This window comes from Borostomias antarcticus (assembly GCF_949987555.1).
Source record: "Borostomias antarcticus genome assembly, chromosome: 1".
Lineage (NCBI taxonomy): Eukaryota > Metazoa > Chordata > Actinopteri > Stomiiformes > Stomiidae > Borostomias > Borostomias antarcticus.
Window position 1 is genome coordinate 181,448 of NC_140234.1, and position 22,207 is coordinate 203,654.

General features: G+C 44.5%; 1 protein-coding gene across 1 annotated transcript in view; it reads left to right on the forward strand.

Moving 5' to 3' along the window:
- The window catches only part of LOC311309867 (uncharacterized protein), a 61,914-nt gene that overhangs the window by 11,992 nt on the left and 27,715 nt on the right, over positions 1 to 22,207 (forward strand). Inside the window, exons 4-5 of the mRNA XM_084439206.1 lie at positions 4,236 to 4,409; positions 11,266 to 11,439. Coding sequence (XP_084295332.1) covers positions 4,236 to 4,409; positions 11,266 to 11,439 — 348 coding nt within the window. The remainder of the gene's footprint in view (positions 1 to 4,235; positions 4,410 to 11,265; positions 11,440 to 22,207) is intronic.

Genomic DNA, 22,207 nt, shown 5'->3' on the forward strand with positions numbered 1-22,207 from the left:
CCAGCTACAAGACATAGCCGTTGTGCAAAACCCATGGCTTTCTGGCAGAATGTAATGAATGAGCGCAGCATATGAAGGTATGTTTCCTGACTGCTCCACCACGGCTCATCAAAAACGCGGTCCACTGTTTCTCTAAATCCAACACAGTTGGAAAACTAAAGAATGAATTGTTGTCATCTTACCGATGAGCACCCAGGGACAGCACAAACAATCATGATGGTGCACAGGGTGGGGAGATAGAGGATAGATAAAAATAGATACCTTAGATGGATAGATAAAAATAGACAACGATACTAGGCTGGATCAAATATGTTAGCTAACTGCAAATTTGCTGTCGACGAGGCAGATTTAGCGGGGAGGTAGGACTTACTAACGTGCATTTTTTAATGATTGGATCTCGGATATAATGACGTCACATTAAACAAATTAAACAACGCCCATTTCAAACCCACTGTCAGGAATGTTACAAAAACTTAAATGAGAATATTTCAAATTTTGATAGAAAGTAATTGCTAATACTTTAACATGTTTTTTATTATGTACATAATACACTAAATTAAATAGTTAGAAGACTTTTGTGGATTTGAGTTTCCAGAGGCTTTAACTCTTGGTGTCATATAGGAATGCTATAATATAGGAATGCTATCATATAGGAATGATGTCATAAAGGAATGCTATCATATAGGAATGATGTCATATAGGAATGCTATCATATAGGAATGCTGTCATATAGGAATGCTATCATATAGGAATGCTATCATATAGGAATGCTATCATATAGGAATGCTATCATATAGGAATGCTGTCATATAGGAATGCTATCATATAGGAATGCTATCATATAGGAATGCTATCGGTCAGTGTGTCATTAATGCCGTCCACCAGGAGAGCTGGAAACACGTCTAGCCCACTTCCAACAGACTGAGGCCCTTCGTCCTTTTATGTTCTCTGAATGCCTCGCTCCGCTCTGTCAGGCCCACAGTTATTTACCTTTAGTCAGAGGAGGGAGGAAAGAACAAATATATAGAAGTATCAGACTCAAAATATATATATGTATGTACAGTAGGACCCCACTTATCCGAACCCAACGGGACCGAAGGTCGTTCGTATCTCTGAAATGTCCGGATGACTGTTTAAATGCACCAAATTCAATAAGTGGTACTTGTTTCATATAGACTCATAATAGACCGATAAATACCCTTAATTACTTGTGAAAATGCATCAAAATTGCAATCAAATAGCCAACTAAACTCATATAGCCTAGCCTATAATAGGCCTACAGTAGCCTAGAATAAAATAAACGAATTTCCACTTGAGTGCATGCTTTGATCAAATAGCCTACTTTATTCTAAAATGAGGCCCACGCTGCATCGATAGGCTACTGTATTTTCGCAGAACAAAATGGTATAGCCTAAAAACAACCCAACATTAGAACAATTAGAGCAAATGATAATCAATCAATAAATAAATGTATTGACAGACAAGTTGTCGTGTGGCTATTGCAGCCTAAACAACCGATGTAGGCTAACGTGGCCTAGGCTGTAGGCTATTATTTAACAAATAAAGTAGGCCTCGTAGGCTAATCTACATGCTTACAAGTCTGTGTTCCTGAAGTCCATTAACTGGGAACGAATAATGACTCGATGCTCCTCTGCTTCATGTTGCTGACGCGCTTTCTGGCTACCAAGGAATGCAGCTCTCGCGCAGCAGACTCGTTTGCGTTTTGCGCTCGACATTAGAGCAAAGAAATTAAACGTGACAGTAGGCTACAGCCTACAGGCAACATGTAGATCTACATACTGTTCTGTTTTTATTCACAGTAGGATACAGTACATGTTTATTATGACAGATTTAAATGCAAGTAGGCCTACAGTACTGTAATGAAAATCCCACCAGTAACCAGATAACAGGCTCAAAAAAAAAAAAGAAAAAGTTTTTTAAGCCTGTCCTATAGACCGGGAGGTTCGGATCCCCGAAGTTCGGATGAGTGGGGTCCTACTGTATATATAAATGTTTACTCCCTGTCTAAAGCAGCGCTTATCTTGTTAGCTGACACTATGTGGACTTCACCGTGTCAGCATCTGGGAGAGCTGTGTGGTAGTTTCTCAGTGCTCTCGTGTTCTCCCGTGCTCTGGGAGAGCTGTGTGGTAGTTTCTCAGTGCTCTCGTGTTCTCCCGTGCTCTGGGAGAGCTGTGTGGTAGTTTCTCAGTGCTCTCGTGTTCTCCCGTGCTCTGGGAGAGCTGTGTGGTAGTTTCTCAGTGCTCTCGTGTTCTCCCGTGCTCTGGGAGAGCTGTGTGGTAGTTTCTCAGTGCTCTCGTGTTCTCCCGTGCTCTGGGAGAGCTGTGTGGTAGTTTCTCAGTGCTCTCGTGTTCTCCCGTGCTCTGGGAGAGCTGTGTGGTAGTTTCTCAGTGCTCTCGTGTTCTCCCGTGCTCTGGGAGAGCTGTGTGGTAGTTTCTCAGTGCTCTCGTGTTCTCCCGTGCTCTGGGAGAGCTGTGTGGTAGTTTCTCAGTGCTCTCGTGTTCTCCCGTGCTCTGGGAGAGCTGTGTGGTAGTTTCTCAGTGCTCTCGTGTTCTCCCGTGCTCTGGGAGAGCTGTGTGGTAGTTTCTCAGTGCTCTCGTGTTCTCCCGTGCTCTGGGAGAGCTGTGTGGTAGTTTCTCAGTGCTCTCGTGTTCTCCCGTGCTCTGGGAGAGCTGTGTGGTAGTTTCTCAGTGCTCTCGTGTTCTCCCGTGCTCTGGGAGAGCTGTGTGGTAGTTTCTCAGTGCTCTCGTGTTCTCCCGTGCTCTGGGAGAGCTGTGTGGTAGTTTCTCAGTGCTCTCGTGTTCTCCTGTGCTCTGGGAGAGCTGTGTGGTAGTTTCTCAGTGCTCTCGTGTTCTCCCGTGCTCTGGGAGAGCTGTGTGGTAGTTTCTCAGTGCTCTCGTGTTCTCCCGTGCTCTGGGAGAGCTGTGTGGTAGTTTCTCAGTGCTCTCGTGTTCTCCCGTGCTCTGGGAGAGCTGTGTGGTAGTTTCTCAGTGCTCTCGTGTTCTCCCGTGCTCTGCTGCTCTGTTGTTGTGTGTGATCACGCGTGCACCTCGCTCTGCACGAATGCTCTTTACTGAGCTCTGTGTGTCTCCCCTATATGTTATGTGTAATGAGTTTTAGTCAGTGAGGCATTCTTACTCCCATCTATTCTCTGATCTTCTAAAAAAGATTGTCGGTCTTTAACTGGTCAGAACCAGCTGGAGCTGACCCCCCTATAACTTTTAAAAACTGCTACCTCAGCGCTTGGCATGTTTCCACCTCCTCACATTGCACCATACATACATCCAGTGAGGAGTAACACGTTAGAAAGTAACCGTGCGCAATGCATCAACAATCCCTCGCCTACACGGCTGGCAGCTCTGTCTATGGCTCTGACAACGGGAGCTCTCTGCCATGGAAACACCAACACTATTTCTCCCTCCTCAAGATCAAGGACTAAATACTGGTCAAGTGTAATCTATGTATAGAGGCCCATAAGGTGTGAACCTGAATCAGTTATTCTGAAAGCACAAATGCCATGGAAACAGGTATTTTTCCTACCCTCATTCCTCGTTATTATTCAGGAAAAGGTGCAAATGCAGTCACCTCTGTCGTGGTGCAGCAAACTAGCCCAAACTAGCCTACTGCTGATTTCTCTAAATCGTATGCTACCAACGGATACATCACCTAGAAGCTGCGTCAGTTATCGATTCATATCATTGTGGATGGCCACAAGTTAAAAATGCCTTTTTTGCAACATAGGACTTTCATTTCACTATTAATTTCATGTAGGCTCCTACACATGATTGAAAAGTGATCAGTAGTGACTATATTCTGTATTGGTCCATGTAGCTTACAGCATGCAGCGGGCTGAGAGCTGACAGTTCTATCATCCTCTAGGCCTACACATCAACAGTGAGCTTAAAACCTGTCATTTGAGCTGTATGTGTTCATTCCCCCCATATCAAAATATAACATGCTGTATATTGTAAGCTATCAAATTAAATGTTTGAGAAGCTTCTCCTCTTGAGGTTAGCGTATTGGTTTGAAGGCTAGGAATGTTGTAGGTCACTGGCCAGAGATGAGGTAGCCTACGAGTTATTGAAAGCTGGGTACCCTTTATTAAGCCTTAGGCTACATGATATGTGTATATTAATGTGTATATTGCAAATCGTATCATTAAGATTAACATGTCATTAAGGAACAAAAAGTCATACATGTTTACTTTGTAATTTCAGACTCTCTGGATGTGACCTCAACAAAGCCTCATATGAAGTGCTGGCCTCAGCTCTCAGCTCAAACTCCTCCCACCTGAGAGAGTTAGACCTGAGTAACAATGACCTGCAGGATTCAGGAGTGAAGCTGCTCTCTGCTGGACTGGGGAGTCCACACTGCAAACTGGAGAAACTGAGGTCTGTATCCCTGAGCATATTCACATGTTAAATGATGGGATTTAAATGTCTAAGTAATTGTACATCTCTGTCCTTGAAGAGGGATGTTTTGAGCATCAACATTCAAGTTGAGAAATTATCTTTGGACTACAGTACATACAGTAGAGTTGACAAAATAGGGACTATCATCTCAAAGCATACATACAGACATATACAGACTGTAGGTGGTGGGTGGGTCCTTTATTGAAGGAACAAAGACACAATCAAGACTAAATACAAATGTGGATTAGGTACAAATCGCTGCTAGGATCCCAAATCATTAGGGGTTGAGGGAAAAGCATCAGGGGCTGAAGTTTAGAGGCAGTGACACCTGTTCATTTTGGTTTTTGGGGGGGCCGCATATATTTAGGGGGCCCATTTGAATTCGCCTCTATGCACCAAAGACAAGCACATACACACACTCATACAGATTGCACAGTAATCCACAAACTGCTCAAATACTGTTAAGTGGCATCAAAATGTACTCTTTAGTGTGAACTAAATCAACAACATCAGCACGGTTCAAACAGAGGACATAACTTCTCTCTAGTATGCTTTGACTAATCTGAAGCTATCACTGACTTGGGACACCCAGGTGTTGGACCTCTCAGAACACCACAGAAGACAGGCTCACGTCCTCCACCTCCACAATGTCAACCTGCTGAAGTAGCAGTGGTTGTAACTGAACGTATCGACTCCTGTGTGTCACATGAGATGGTCACCTGAAACACAGATCATGATGAGAATGAATACATTCTGATGAACATAACCCATACAGCAGCATAGAAGCTCACATTCAATATAACAACATGAACATAACCCATACAGCAGCATAGAAGCTCACATTCAATATAACAACATGAACATAACCCATACAGCAGCATAGAAGCTCACATTCAATATAACAACATGAACATAACCCATACAGCAGCATAGAAGCTCACATTCAATATAACAACATGAACATAACCCATACAGCAGCATAGAAGCTCACATTCAATATAACAACATGAACATAACCCATACAGCAGCATAGAAGCTCACATTCAATATAACAACATGAACATAACCCATACAGCAGCATAGAAGCTCACATTCAATATAACAACATGAACATTACCCATACAGCAGCATAGAAGCTCACATTCACTATAACAACATGAACATAACCCATACAGCAGCATAGAAGCTCACATTCAATATAACAACATGAACATTACCCATACAGCAGCATAGAAGCTCACATTCACTATAACAACATGAACATAACCCAAACAGCAGCATAGAAGCTCACATTCTATATAACAACATGAACATAACCCATACAGCAGCATAGCAGCTCACATTCAATATAACAACATGAACATAACCCATACAGCAGCATAGAAGCTCACATTCAATATAACAACATGAACATAACCCATACAGCAGCATAGAAGCTCACATTCAATATAACAACATGAACATAACCCAAACAGCAGCATAGAAGCTCACATTCTATATAACAACATGAACATAACCCATACAGCAGCATAGCAGCTCACATTCAATATAACAACATGAACATAACCCATACAGCAGCATAGAAGCTCACATTCAATATAACAACATGAACATAACCCATACAGCAGGGATCTTGCTGGTGTTTATCTAACAAGCATGTCAGACATATATTTTGTAGCACGGTTGTGGAGTGATTTATAAACCAGTAGAAGAATCTTGAAGTCTATTCTGAAGCTGACAGGTAGCCAATGCAGAGCCTTCAGGACGGGTGTGATGTGAGCCCTCCGTCTGGATTTTGTAAGGACTCGTGCCGCAGCGTTTTGTATAATTTGCAGACGATTGATGGTTTTCTTTGGTCTGCTGGTTATAAATGCATGCATAAGTCTTTGTGTCGACCTTTGAAAGGAAGGATTGCACTTTTGCCATGTTTCTTAAATGATAGAAAGATACGCTAGTTATGTTATTGACATGAGATTCAAAGTTCAGATCAGAGTCGACTATGACACCTAGATTTCTAACCTGGTGTTTGGTGTTTAGTGCCAGTGTATTAAAATGTGTGTGTGTGTGAACTCAGACAGGTGAGGGGGAGGGCTCTGTATGACCCTGGTGACCTCAGACAGGTGAGGGGGAGGGCTCTGTATGACCCTGGTGACCTCAGACAGGTGAGGGGGAGGGCTCTGTATGACCCTGGTGACCTCAGACAGGTGAGGGGGAGGGCTCTGTATGACCCTGGTGACCTCAGACAGGTGAGGGGGAGGGCTCTGTATGACCCTGGTGACCTCAGACAGGTGAGGGGGAGGGCTCTGTATGACCCTGGTGACCTCAGACAGGTGAGGGGGAGGGCTCTGTATGAGGCATGTGTGAAGGCGAGGAACGTCGGGGTCTTGCAGGGGGTTGGGTTCCACCAGTGGCAGGGGGTTCTAGGTGGGGGGAGCAGTGTGAGGTTCAGGTGGCGGGTGCTGTATAAGCCCCCCATCCCTAAAAGGACAGGGGACTTGCAGTGGAGAGTGGTGCACAGGGCCCTGATGACCGAGCGCTTTCTGGCCGGGCTTGACCCCGGGGTGGGGGAGGGGGGCCCATACTGTGGTGAGGTGGAGACGGTGGTTCATGTGTTTTCTGTTTGTGCACGTCTTGTTCCTCTGTTTGTGCTGTTACAGCCCTCATGTGTGAGGTTGGGGTTTGTGTTTTCTAAGGAACTGTTTGTTTTGGGCCCACAGTACACGTGCAGGAGGAGGGCAAAGTGTGTTTTGCTCAATGTTGTGTTTGGGTGAGCTCAGTTGTCCATTTGGATGACAGGGAGGAATAAGGTGAGAGGGGCGGGGCCACGGACCCAGTCCAGGTGGTTAGGGGGAGGGTCTCTGCTTCTTAGGGTAGAATACACCTATTTTGTGATCAATAACAATGTGGCTGAGTTTGAGAGGGTGTGGGGTCTGGGGGTGGCAATTTGTACGGTGGGGGCAGATGGGTTTGATGTTTGATGTGAGCTTATGCCGTTCTGTGTTACTGTGTGTGTGTGTGTGTGGGGGGGGGGGGATGTTTAGTGTTTTGTAAGGATGTCTCATTAAAGAGCATCAAAAGTCAAAGTCTCTGTTCCTCCTCTCTCTCCTCTTCTCTCTGTTCCTCCTCTCTCTCTCCTCTCTCTCTCTCCTCTTCTATCTGTTCCTCCTCTTCTCTCTCTCCTCTCCGTTCCTCCTCTTCTCTCTCTCCTCTTCTATCTGTTCCTCCTCTCTCTCCTCTCTGTTCCTCCTCTTCTCTCTCTCCTCTTCTCTCTCTCCTCTTCTCTCTGTCCCTCCTCTCTCTCTCCTCTTCTCTATTCCTCCTCTCTCTCTCCTCTTCTCTGCTCCTCCTCTCTCTCTCTCTCTCTCTCTCTTCTCTCTGCTCCTCCTCTCTCTATCTCTCCTCTCTCTCCTAGCTCCAGAAGGAGTCAGTCTGTTTATAATTCAGTCTGAGAGAGGAAGACAATATAGCTGACATTCCTCCTTTTCACCACTAGTGTAGCAGTGTTTGTTTGTAGAATAAATGTCATCTTTGTCACAGTTAGCAGTTAATTATACAGAAAGCAAAGCTACTAAGACTCAGGAGTGAAGTTACCCTTTTCTAGACATTATTCATCTGACAATGTGTTTATCCAATGCAAACACACTTTGTTAATGTACTGATTGCTGATGAAAATGTTTGCTAATAACGTTACTGTTCTGGGTTCAACATCTGTCCGTTGTGGTCATATAAAGGAAATGAGCAGAATACTGATGTATATCCTATGTATACAGATCTTAACAGACAGTTGGATTACCTGAAGCCATGAATCACGTGGGTTTATTAATCAATAAGCATATAGTGTTACAAAACAATAGCCCAGATACAATAACTAGGCTGAGTACAATTATGACATTGTTATGCCAATTGTTACAATACCGAGTTGTTGTCGAAGGAGAAGTGGAAGTAGAAGCCAGGAAATTAGAGAAGAATGTAGCGTGAAGAATGCAGTATTATGGTACAGCTGTTGAGTGGCTTAAGGGGCTAGCAAGCTAGCATGTTAACAGGTTACAAGGCTAGGAGGCTAAGAAGCTAAGCTGCCCTCGGCTAAGCAGCCCGCTGGTTCTTAAATACACTCTACCAGGGGGGCGTCATGTGACATCTCAGATTATGGTGATAGGCTGCAATGGTACAGTGATCTAGTCATTTGTCGATCAGCCAGGTCAAGATTAGACCGTTGCTAGGGGACCGGACATTCTAGATGTCTCCGATGTCTGATTACCCAGTTCTTGCAGCTGCTGTTTACTCTTACAGAAGAACTGGTCAGCAGAGAACCTTCCTTGACCTTCTCTGCCCTCAGACTGTGTATGGCCTAGGCAAAAGGTTATCAGAGTTTACTGTGGCCTAAACTGAGTATATGGAAAACAACAAAAAGGTGAAGTTTCTGCCTACTTCAATACCACTGCAATAACTGATTATTAGTCAGATCAATTAAATCGTTACAGCTTATTTCATATACAAAGACAACACAATATGCTTTACAGAAAGGGGGAGAGGATGTAGCCTACATGTAGCCTACTGATCCTACCCCAAATTATGTGGCAGACTGCATGGGGAGCGCAGCGACTCAACATAATCGATGAGTTTGGAGAGAGAGAGGGTCGTGCACCAAGACTCCGTGAGCACACAGCGGACGAGGGGTAGCCGGAGACTAACAGGTCATGCAGTCAATAGATCTAGTTTTGAATGATATTGTAATGCCCTCTGGTTATAGTAGAATATCGCTACTGGAGCTGTTTAATCCAGGAATGTGATGAATTTCATCATGTCAGAGTTGCTCAGAGCTTAGCTGGACTGGCTCAGAAGAAATGCATTTATCCTACAGCTTGACCGTAGCTAGCGAGCTAGACAGCCACAGGAGGAACTGGACTGCCCTTCCCCCTTCCCAATGCTGTTTATATTCAAATACACTTGATGAGCTGGGGGGAGGGGAGGATTCAACCAACGCCAACAGTCACCAACAAATACAGCCATCCAGTAAATGTCGGTCAAGCTGTAGGCTAAATGCATTTCTTCTGAGCCAGTCCCACTAAGAGCAGCTCTGATCAAATTCATAGCATAGACTACTGCATTATAGTGCTACAGTATTTATTCATTGTATGTTTAATGTCTTTGTATGCTTGCCAACATTGAAATGAGGTCCCCCGATGATAATAGGCCATTGTTAATCCAAGTGTTCATAATCACAATGATAGTGAGTATACTCGTTATATAGGCTAATAGCGATTGAGTCCAGTCAAATTGACATTTAAGTGCTCGGCGGTTGTCTTTCAGGCCTAGCCTATTGATTAACAGATACATTCACACTAGCTCATTTGTGTCAAAATACAGTATCTCACATCAGCATGGTGGCTTGTAGAGTCTCTTGCCTTTAGCATACAGGCTTACCTCAGATCATTCACTTCATCATTCATTGTAAACTAGGAGTGAAATCTCAGTGTGTGGTTATATGTTATTTGTTGATACTTTCTTGATGAATTACGGTTTATATAAATGTGGTTCCTTTCTCCCTGTTTGGGGGATAAACTTGATTCAAATGCAGACTGCCCATTGGAGTTGATTAGGCCCCATCAACATTACTGTTTGTTCTATCATCTGGTTGTTTTAACAGGTTTTGAGGGAGATTTGAATAGTGGGTCCAAACTAGCGTGGGGGCATGGAGACGGGAACAGGACCATTAGGCTACGCTGGTCTGGGCTAATAGAAGTGTTAGGCTGTTGATTTAAACAGTCATGTCAGTGCTCACCGCTATGAGATTAATGTAGAATTAATATCCTATAGAATAACCCCATTCAAAAAATAGGTTTTGTTCCAATAACCACTGGCCTAGTGAATCTGTTGGCTCGCTCTTTTTTTGCTCCCCACTTGACATCGCTCGTCTTTCGGTAAACAGATAAATTCACATTTGTGTCAAAATCCCGTATCTCACATCAGCATGGTGGCTTGTAGAGTCTCTTTCCTATGGACACACTAGGCCTCCCTCAGCTCATTCATTCAATTCATCATTCAACCAATCACTCTCTCTTCTGCATTGCACAATAGAATCACAAGTTCACATTACTATAGGATGCTTTCTCAGTTGTTATACATGTACATACATTGTGCATCTCAAATGTTATGTAATTATACTTTATATATGCTAGTTATAGTTTCGCTGAATAGGCTACATTGTCACACGCTCTGCTGCCACTAGTTGCTTCTTGATCAACGATGCCTCCTGGTGGTTAGTGCGCAACACTGCATGAAAACACGTTGGTGGATCCCGCCACTGTGCTGACACCACGGTGCCGCTGCGTTTTGTGAGTTCCAACATCAGAGGCTCAGGCACTGTCCATGTCCTGTCCAAAGAGCCTTAGCACCCTCCAAGCTGACTCAGGTCCATAGTGTCCAGCCAATCAGGAAAGGCCTTACATACATTTCTATGGATGCTGAGTATTCATTAGAGGAATGAAAAACCTGCTCATGACTAAAACATATTAGACGCAGCAGCACTCTCTCTCCTAGCTCCAGAATGAGTCAGTCTGTTTACAATTCAGTCTGAGAGAGGAAGACAATAGCTGACATTCCTTCTTTTCACCACTAGTGTAGCAGTGTTTGTTTGTAGAATAAATGTCATCTTTGTCACAGTTAAATTATACAGAAAGCAAAGCTACTATCACAGAAGGCTGAAGTGAAGAGTGAAGTTACCCGTTTCTGGACTTTATTAGTCTGAAAATGTGTTTTGCCAATGAAAACACGCTTTCTCAAAGCACTGATTACTGGTGAAAATGTTTGCTAATACTTGTCCTTGTCTCCTCAGCCTGAGAGGATGCAGATTAACAGGGACATGCTGTTCTCTGCTGGCCTCATCTCTCAGCTCAAACTCCTCCCACCTGAGAGAGTTAGACCTGAGTAACAATGACCTGCAGGATTCAGGAGTGAAGCTGCTCTCTGCTGGACTGGGGAGTCCACACTGCAAACTGGAGAAACTGAGGTCTGTATCCCTGAGCATATTCACATGTTAAATGATGGGATTTAAATGTCTAAGTAATTGTACATCTCTGTCCTTGAAGAGGGATGTTTTGAGCATCAACATTCAAGTTGAGAAATTATCTTTGGACTACAGTACATACAGTAGAGTTGACAAAATAGGGACTATCATCTCAAAGCATACATACAGACATATACAGACTGTAGGTGGTGGGTGGGTCCTTTATTGAAGGAACAAAGACACAATCAAGACTAAATACAAATGTGGATTAGGTACAAAACAGGGGCGCTGCTAGGATCCCAAATCATTAGGGGTTGAGAGAAAAGTATCAGGGGCTGAAGTTTAGAGGCAGTTACACCTGTTCATTTTGGTTTTTGGGGGGGCCGCATATATTTAGGGGGCCCATTTGGGTTCGCCTCTATGCACCAAAGACAAGCACATACACACACTCATACAGATTGCACAGTAATCCACAAACTGCTCAAATACTGATAAGTGGCATCAAAATGTACTCTTTAGTGTGAACTAAATCAACAACATCAGCACGGTTCAAACAGAGGACATAACTTCTCTCTAGTATGCTTTGACTAATCTGAAGCTATCACTGACTTGGGACACCCAGGTGTTGGACCTCTCAGAACACCACAGAAGACAGGCTCACGTCCTCCACCTCCACAATGTCAACCTGCTGAAGTAGCAGTGGTTGTAACTGAACGTATCGACTCCTGTGTGTCACATGAGATGGTCACCTGAAACACAGATCATGATGAGAATGAATACATTCTGATGAACATAACCCATACAGCAGCATAGAAGCTCACATTCAATATAACAACATGAACATAACCCATACAGCAGCATAGAAGCTCACATTCAATATAACAACATGAACATAACCCATACAGCAGCATAGAAGCTCACATTCAATATAACAACATCAACATAACCCATACAGCAGCATAGAAGCTCACATTCAATATAACAACATGAACATAACCCATACAGCAGCATAGAAGCTCACATTCAATATAACAACATCAACATAACCCATACAGCAGCATAGAAGCTCACATTCAATATAACAACATGAACATAACCCATACAGCAGCATAGAAGCTCACATTCAATATAACAACATCAACATAACCCATACAGCAGCATAGAAGCTCACATTCAATATAACAACATGAACATAACCCATACAGCAGCATAGAAGCTCACATTCAATATAACAACATGAACATAACCCAAACAGCAGCATAGAAGCTCACATTCAATATAACAACATGAACATAACCCATACAGCAGCATAGAAGCTCACATTCAATATAACAACATGAACATAACCCATACAGCAGCATAGAAGCTCACATTCAATATAACAACATGAACATAACCCATACAGCAGGGATCTTGCTGGTGTATATCTAACAAGCATGTCAGACATATATTTTGTAGCACGGTTGTGGAGTGATTTATAAACCAGTAGAAGAATCTTGAAGTCTATTCTGAAGCTGACGGGTAGCCAATGCAGAGCCTTCAGGACGGGTGTGATGTGAGCCCTCCGTCTGGATTTTGTAAGGACTCGTGCCGCGGTGTTTTGTATAATTTGCAGGCGATTGATGGTTTTCTTTGGTAGGCCACAAAAGAGGGCATTGCAATAGTCCAGTCTGCTGGTTATAAATGCATGCATAAGTCTTTCAGTGTCGGCCTTTGAAAGGAAGGATTGCACTTTTGCCATGTTTCTTAAATGATAGAAAGATACGCTAGTTATGTTATTGACATGAGATTCAAAGTTCAGATCAGAGTCGACTATGGCACCTAGATTTCTAACCTGGTGTTTGGTGTTTAGTGCCAGTGTATTAAAATGTGTGTGTGTGTGACCTCAGACAGGTGAGGCGGAGGGCTCTGTATGACCCTGGTGACCTCAGACAGGTGAGGGGAGGGCTCTGTATGACCCTGGTGACCTCAGACAGGTGAAGGGGAGGGCTCTGTATGACCCTGGTGACCTCAGACAGGTGAAGGGGAGGGCTCTGTATGACCCTGGTGACCTCAGACAGGTGAAGGGGAGGGCTCTGTATGACCCTGGTGACCTCAGACAGGTGAGGGGGAGGGCTCTGTATGACCCTGGTGACCTCAGACAGGTGAAGGGGAGGGCTCTGTATGACCCTGGTGACCTCAGACAGGTGAGGGGGTTGTGAGTTGTTGTTGTTGTTGTTGTTGTGAGTGTGTTGACTCGAACTTCATCTTACTGCTTGATTTGAAGGGGGTGTGTATGTTAAGGAGGGTATTTGGTGTCTATTTTCTCCCTAGTGTTTTTGTTTTTGGGGGGACTAAAAAGGTTCGGGGCTAGAGGAAGAACATTTGGGGCGTCAGGTATGAGGCTCCCCCTGCAGAACACTTCTTTAGTCTCAGAGACATTCAGCTCCAAGGAGCTCTCCTCCATCCGGGAGGTCAGGGTGTTGACATACTCAGAGTATGTGGACAGTGACTGCTCCTTCCTTATCCAGACAAGCACAATTGTCACTTTTTGGTGAAATAAGTTTTGAATCCAAAATAGGTCACCTACGTGATTCGTGCAGATCTGATTTTGGGGAAGGGGTCAAGAGCCTGAAGCGACTTACATAGAAAGATAATAAATCTGTGAGTCTGTGAGTGTGGACATTGGGATTGAGCCAGTGGAGCGTGAGAATCTGATACTGTGGATGTATGTTTGGATCTGTATGCGCGGGCATTGACAGTCAGTTAAAAAGCAGCAAGCGAAACTGAGTTCAAACTCAGTTCACTACTCACAGTTCAGCGCAAGCCCAGTCTGGGACCTGCTGTTTGGAAAAAGCCAAGTTGCCACAGTGCTGTGTGGAAGTGCGTGCCAGCCACAAACCTCCATAGAGAAGATCAACTGAAACCCCCCAAAGTAGCCTACCTGCAGTCGTAAAGCCCAGGAACATATCCCCCTCACATTTCAAAATATAGGCTTTACCCCCCCACTTTTCTAATTTCTCAAATTACATTTATTTTGCCTGCCACTCTTGGGCGATCACTCAGCTGTTTGCCTGCTGTGTTTCTCTCACTGCAAGGTAACCGCAGCGAGGTAACGAGCAAAACCTGCTATGGATTTTCAGAGACTTAGCTGTTCTCACGCAATGAAAGCGGAATGGATTCAATTGGAGATGTGACTCGTCTCTGTATGTGAACTGTTTTATTCTTACCACTGCGTCAGGTAGGAGTAGGATATATGCTAGTAGCTAATTCAGCTCATCAAATAGTTGTGTAACTGGTGGAGCTGCTGCCCTTTTGCTCATTTCCTTTGTAAATGTGAGCAGTATCTTTGGTAGCCTACGTTGCATTAAATGGGTTAATAATGTTAAATTGACTGCACTTATATAGCACTTTATATCCAAAGCACTTTACAATGGCCTCATTAAACCATTCATACACACATCCACACACCAATGGCAGTAGCTGCCTTGCAAGATGCTAGCCTGCTCATTGGGAGCAATTTGGGGTTATTGCGCAAGGACACTTGGACATGTGGACAGGAGGAGCCGGGATTTGAACCGCCGACCCTACGGTCATTGGATGATCTGCTCTATCTCCTGAGCCACAGAACTAAATTTGTACTTTGAACTTTATTTTGCTCTTGTAATTCTGTTAGATTGTGACCAGCACCAGGGTCATTCTAAAAATCATCCAATAAATGATCATTTGGTAGCTTATAATAAATAAATCCCTGCATCCCCCCAGCAGGTGTGTTTTTCTCTGCTCAGGCCTCCGTCTCTCTTTCTCACCCCTAACCAGTTGGCATGTCTGCTTATCTGGGCCACCAGTGTCATGTCATCTGCATACTTGATCAGTGTCGGCTCCTCTCTGTTACCATGATGCTGTACCCAGAAGAGGATGGGGAGATGCTCCATCTAGAATTATTACAGCTACGTACTGAGGCCTGTGATGAAGGAATTCTTCAATCCATTAGATCAGTGTTGTGTTGACCTGTAGTTCATGAAGGTGACTCAGCAGTGTGTGTGTGTGTACCGTATTAGAAGCAGATGAGGTCTGTGAACAGAATCCTGGTGTAGGGGGAGTCCAGGTACTCAGCCACTGTGTGTAGGAGAGAAGGACTGGCCTCTCTGACCCCTCGCCTTGCAGGCAAACTAACGTGGGTCTAGACCAGGACGGGCGCGTGCACTTCTGCCGCTCTAGGAGAAAAACAATTATGCCGCGCCTACAGTATCTACAACGTAGGCCTACAGTACCATACCAGCAGCAACAATAAACACATGTTAATATGCCATACACATAAACTAACCAAATAGTCTAGTGCAACGCTAGTCTCTCTAGTTGGTGTTAGTTGTGTTAGTTTAGTGTCCTCAGTGTCAACAATATATACATGACACAGGCATTATGCAGATCCATACCAATAACACCCAGGTCTGCAGAGTAAATATAACCTGGTTCCACATTCTCTACAGCAGAGATGACAGCACATCTCATTTACTATCAATACAATTGTAGCTCCTTGTAATTGTGTAGCAACTCATGATGTAATGAAGGCTCATAATTTAATAACGGCTCATAATGTAATAACTTATTACATTATAAACTAACAAAAGTTCATAATGTAATACTCAGCTCATAATGTAATAAAAACATGCGCTCATAACGTAATAACTGATTTGCGCATAATGTAATAACAGCTGATAATGTTATATTACTAAATACTAATGTAATTACATTATGAGCCTTACTGGGGACGCTCATAACAGCTCATAATGTAATAATGGCTCATATAGTTAGAAAAGTGTTAATTATCATCATTTATACCTCTGCCATTCCTGTGGGGGAGGAAGGTAATGCTTTCACTTGTCTGTCTGTCTGTCTGTCTGTCTGTCTGTCTGTCTGTCTGTCTGTCAAACAATACATACAAAACATCAAACATCAAAAAATGATTGCCCTTGCATGCCTCGCAGCCAAACGGCTGATATTAATGAATTGGAAAGTGAGAAAACCAGGCTGTTTCTCTAGAAACAGGTGTCTAGAGGACTTCCTCCATCTTCTAAGTATGGAAAAGGCCACATCCATCCTCAGGGACATGGACCAGGACACTAGCGAGCTCTGGGACACACTAAGGCTGTTCCTACATTCACAAGAACATAGGTATTTTTCCCTACATAAGCAGTATTCAACACTACACAATCCAATATCCTCCCTCTTATAAATAGTACTAATTCCCAGACTGATGATCTGTGTGGATAGGTAGAGCAATCAGGAAACGGATGCACTGTGCCCCCCCACCCCTTCCTCTAGATCATTGTGATTGTCGTTGTTTTCCTCGCTGTCTTTTGTGTTGTTGTTGGTTAGGTGTCTGTTCTTGTTGTCTTATGCTTTGTGCATTGCAATGTAGCTGTCCTGTTTTTGTTTGTTGCTTATTGTGTATTGTGAGCATGTGGTTGTCGTTGTTGTTTTGTGGGTTTGTTGCTTGTTTTGTGTCGCTGATCATTGTGTGCTTTGTTTGTAAGCTTGTTGTCACCTTGCGAGCTGTCTTTGTTGTAAAAACAATAAAAATTATAAATATAAAAAAAGAAGAAAAAAAAAAAGAAATGCTATATTAAATTTCTAGGTATGATGTTAAAGACATGTAAGGCAACTAGGGTATGAAATGTGATGTATGTGTAATGCTTTTGTACGCACAGAAACTGTCTTAACAATTGTAAAAAGTGGAAATTGGATCCTTAAAGTCTTAAAAGGCATTGAATTAATTCATCTTAAAATTAGGCCTTTATTTAGAGTAGTCTACTTGTCCACCTCTCCCAAAGGTAGTTTGTGTTTGAACACATAGACAAGCTACAGGTCAGACACGAAGCACTCTGATCTAGACGGAGCACATTGGAACGCTCTGGGACATGGAGGACCGTCTGAGGACAACCTAGAGCAGGCATGGAGGACCGTCTGAGGACAACCTAGAGCAGGCATGGAGGACCGTCTGAGGACAACCTAGAGCAGGCATGGAGGACCGTCTGAGGACAACCTAGAGCAGGCATGGAGGACCGTCTGAGGACAACCTAGAGCAGGCATGGAGGACCGTCTGAGGACAACCTAGAGCAGGCATGGAGGACCGTCTGAGCACAACCTAGAGCAGGCATGGAGGACCGTCTGAGGACAACCTAGAGCAGGCATGGGCAACTTTGATTATAGAGAGAGAACCATGTTTTATCCTCACTACCCGAGGGCCAGGTTGTAATCATGCATTTCCACCAGTGGGATATTGTAACCCCATCACTCAATTAGCCAATTATAGTTACTACATTAATGAAAGGAACTAAATATATGCCGGTAATCAAAGTTTATTGGATGGACTTTCAATTTTTCATATATAAATGGATTTATTAGGACCTAGGCTAATGCTTCTATTCATTTAATGAACTCTGCACAAAACATTCCCACTCCTGAGTGGTATAGTCTACCATTATTTCAGTGCAACGGTGTCTCAAAAATGATGTACAAATGTTAACACTGACACTAAGTGCACCAACTAATATTCATGTTCATAGTGCATTTTTACTCTGCCATCTCATACCATGACGTGTTTCCAATAAGCATGCATTCATCTCAAAAGCCATTAACCTTCACCCACAGGTGAATCAGTATAAAGTTCTGTGTTAATGAGATACTTGCGGCCTCTCCTGCTGGCGTACTCAATGTCAATGTTTGTGCATCAATCTGCATGAGCTGGAACAGAGTTTCATCTGTCAGCCTGTTTCTCTCTTTTGACTTGATGTGCTTCATTGTTGAGAAGCTGCTCTCGCAGATGTAAATGTTCCCAAACATGCTGGCCATTGAGAGTGCGAGTGAGTTTTTGGCCGCTCATGTTTGTTTTCGTCGTGTGTTGGTCATCCATGGTGTTGGTGGTGTCCTCGTGGAGGCCGGCAGAGTGCAAACCAAGAGGAAACAGTACTGGTCCGCGTTTCCCAGAGGCATCGTTAAGGCATCGTAGCGCTACGTGCTTCTTAAGAACGTCGTTAGGTCCACCTCTAGGTGGCGATGCGTTTCCCAGAACCTTCTTAAGCCAAGGTATACCTTGGCTACGAAGGCTCTGGGAAACAGCTCCACCCAAGGTACATCGTAAATCGCCCTTACGATGTACCTTCCGAAGATACATCGTTAGCCTTCCTTGGAGCCGAAGCGCTGTTTCCCAGAGCCTTCTTAGCCAAGGTATACCACAGCCAAGGGATACGTTACGAAGGGCGGTCGGACCCCATCGTAAGCTGTCCCTTGGCGATGCGCTCCGTTCATCCCGTTATAGTTTTAGCTCGATTAGAGCTAAATTACACTTTTAAAAAGGAGAGTTGCAATACAGCGCACATCTATCTATCCTACCTGCGCGATTCACATAGTGTACACAAAATACAATTAACTTGAATGATGAAAATAATGTCATGGAGCCTACAGAACACATCATGGGAATGTTGTTTTTAAAACTTTTATTGAGCCAAGCAACATATACGGACTATCCATAGCCTAATATAATCCACTTTGTGAACAACAACAACATTTTCTTATGTAAAAAAAAAATTTCTGGCTGTCTTTATATATTGTCAGACAGATATCCTGGCGAATCGATTAATCCAATGAGGCCATCTAGATGAATAGTCAAATATCCTCACACACACTCCAGAATATTGTAGAAAGCCTTCCCAGAACAGTGGAGGCTGTTATAGCTGCACAGGGGGGACCAACTCCATATGATGCCTATTCATTTAGAATGGGATGTCATGAAAGTTGTAATGTGTAGGTGGCCCAATACTGTTGTCCTTATAGTGTACTTTGCTAACAGATTCACAGTATTTAGTGATCTTACAAATGCTGTTTGTTATATTGTGTGCCTTCTTCAAAACCTCTACTGTTGTAATGTGGCAAGAAATGACAAATATACAGGATAAAGGGAACTTGTTTAATATTGAAAAAACATGGGCAGGTTTGTTCTTCAGACTTTTGTCCTGAAACAGGCTGTCTTTTTCCGGGGTGGGGTTGTTAGACCCATGCCCAACCCCCAACCTGGAGGGCCAGTTGTTGCTTTTCGTCTGGCCTCTACCCTGAATCTGCCCGGCATGGTTGAACCTGCTGGGGGGTGACCCCCCACCAATATAGCCTTCATGGTCATGGAGGCACACAAGCCTTCCCACCACGACAAGGTAGCAACACGTAGGAAGGATGAGTGGTGTGGTGAGTGTATGTAGTGTGTGTGCGCAGTGTACTGTAGTGGGTGGGCAGTGTGTGGTATGTCTATGTAGTGAGTGTGTGCAGTGTGTGTGGTAAGTGTATGTAGTGTGTGTGGTGAGTGTGTGCAGTGTATCTGCAAAGGAGGAAAATTAAATTAGCGACATTGAATGGAATGCATGCAGTGTGGGAATAGACAGAGTATACAAAATACACACTTAGCCTACCTGGAGTTGGCAGAATGATGGGCACTGATATGGAGGGCCACACAAACTGTGCCTCCGCTAGGGCCTGCTGCCTGTTCTGCAGGTCCAGCCTCTCACGCTGCACACCCAGCCTCTGCCTCCCCACCTCCAGGAGCTCCTCGCTGCAGTCGCACCTCGCATCCGTGGTGTTCAGCTGCCTCTCACGGGGGGCGGGGGACGTCATGGGGTGTGTGGGGGGTGGGGGGAGAGCGTGTCGACGGGGTGGAGCAGTCTGACTGCGCTGGGGTCTCCTCTCCAGAGGACTGGGAGGCTTGGGGTGACTCAGCTGAGGGCTGGATGTTGGAGGGGCCCTCTCCAGACTCCAAATCAAGGCCACCAGTGATGCTTTGGGAGGCTGTGAGGCCAAAGATCGATAGGGCCTTCTCCTCCTCCGGGGTGAGGGAAGGCACGGTGCTCTGCCTCTCGGCGCACTGCCGCCCCCCGGCTTTTGGCCTGACTGGCGAAGTCCTGCCATTTCTTGCTGACAACTGTCCACTCCCTGGGTGGCCCAGGAGTGGAAGCAGCCATCCGCGCTGCAATGCTCTCCCATGCAGCCTTCTTCAATGGGCTATATGCACAACTCCAGTATGCTACTTCCTGAAATTAGACATGCTTCTTTATTTCCTGTCTTACACTATTGGATGAAATGATTATTCAGGTGTGCCTGATCATTGTGCCGCAGTCAGGCACACCTGAATTATCATTTCATCCAAAGTGTAGGACAGGAAATAGAGAAGCATGTCTAATTTCAGGAAGTAGCCTACTGGAGTTGTGCATAGGCCCTACTGGTAGCCGCCAAACAGGACGGCCTTCGGTTGCTCCACCTCGTCCAGCATGATCACTAGTTATTCTTTGGTGAACGCTATCACACGCTTCCTCTTCATATCTGCCATGTCGCTCAATATGTGCGGTTACCCTTGTTTTTTTTATAGGCCACATGTGCCAACACCGGTGCCTGATAGATTCAATTAGTCATCGTATCCGCGCGAATTCTAACGTGGGAATGCTACTGCCACAGGGGCAATTTATATGGGCATTATACCTTTGTTTGTATGATAACTAAATCAGTGGTCATTTTGCTATCATCATTGCCTATCATCATTAAAGTATTTTTTCCTGGCCTTTCAAGACATCCTCGACGGGGCTTATACGTCCCGATCCGATTCATGCTCTTTCTTGGATATTTTATTTGATGTAATGTAATTTGATGTATGAATTGGGACTATCACAAGGTCTCGCTTTGACTCTTAAATACATTAGCAGATGAGCTTTCGGTGGATTAGCTTCCTTTTTGGTAATATTTAGACTGAAATAAAATAATTAAGACAGCACGTATTATATTGACACGTCATTTCTGTGACTTCACGAATGGCCATCGATGTGTGCGGCATCGATTCATTCTTTTTTCAGCACCGCGCCCAGGGACAGCTCCTCTAACGATGTATCTTGGGATGGACCTAACGATGTATCTTCAGGCGCCCACTAAGGGATAGTCTGGGAAACACTCGTAGGGAAAACTGTCCCTTCGCCAAGGTATACCTTGAGAAGCGTCGTAGCGCGGAGAAGTTCGGCGAATCTGGGAAACACGGCCGTGGGCTACAGCGCTCTTGCGCCCTCTATCGGTAGACAGTAGACTACGGTTCAAATGTGGACAAATGCCGTCAATGACAAAAAACAGATATTTGGAAAGCAGGTGAAATTTATTGATATTTGGAAATTGACTCGCGAGCTCTAGACAGTCTGGGGCCTTTCTCGCTCGGTGTTGTTTCGCCGGTCTAGAGCAGAAGCGCGATGACGCATCGCATAATCATCCGGTCTGGACCGGAAGACGAACAGTTGTTGTAATGTTTTTACTGTAGGCTGCACAGGGTGAAGTTTAGAGTAGATAACATTCGCGATGGCATCACCAGGTATAACACCGACGAAATTTGTAAAAGAAGATGCAAGGAGAACTACCGGTTAAGGAAAAATAAAGCAAGCGGATGTTGGAGGCGGGCTCTACAGGCTTGAGCCGGATGATGGGGCGGGCTTAAGGCAGTGAAGTAAATAGATACCAGGCCCTCCTCTACGAGGAGAGACGCGAGGCTAATAGATACCAGGCCCTCCTCTACGAGGAGAGACGCGAGGCTAATAGATACCAGCTCTCCTCTACGAGGAGAGACGCGAGGCTAATAGATACCAGGCCCTCCTCCCCGAGGAGAGACGCGAGGCTAATAGATACCAGGCCCTCCTCCCCGAGGAGAGACGCGAGGCTAATAGATACCAGGCCCTCCTCCCCGAGGAGAGACGCGAGGCTAATAGATACCAGGCCC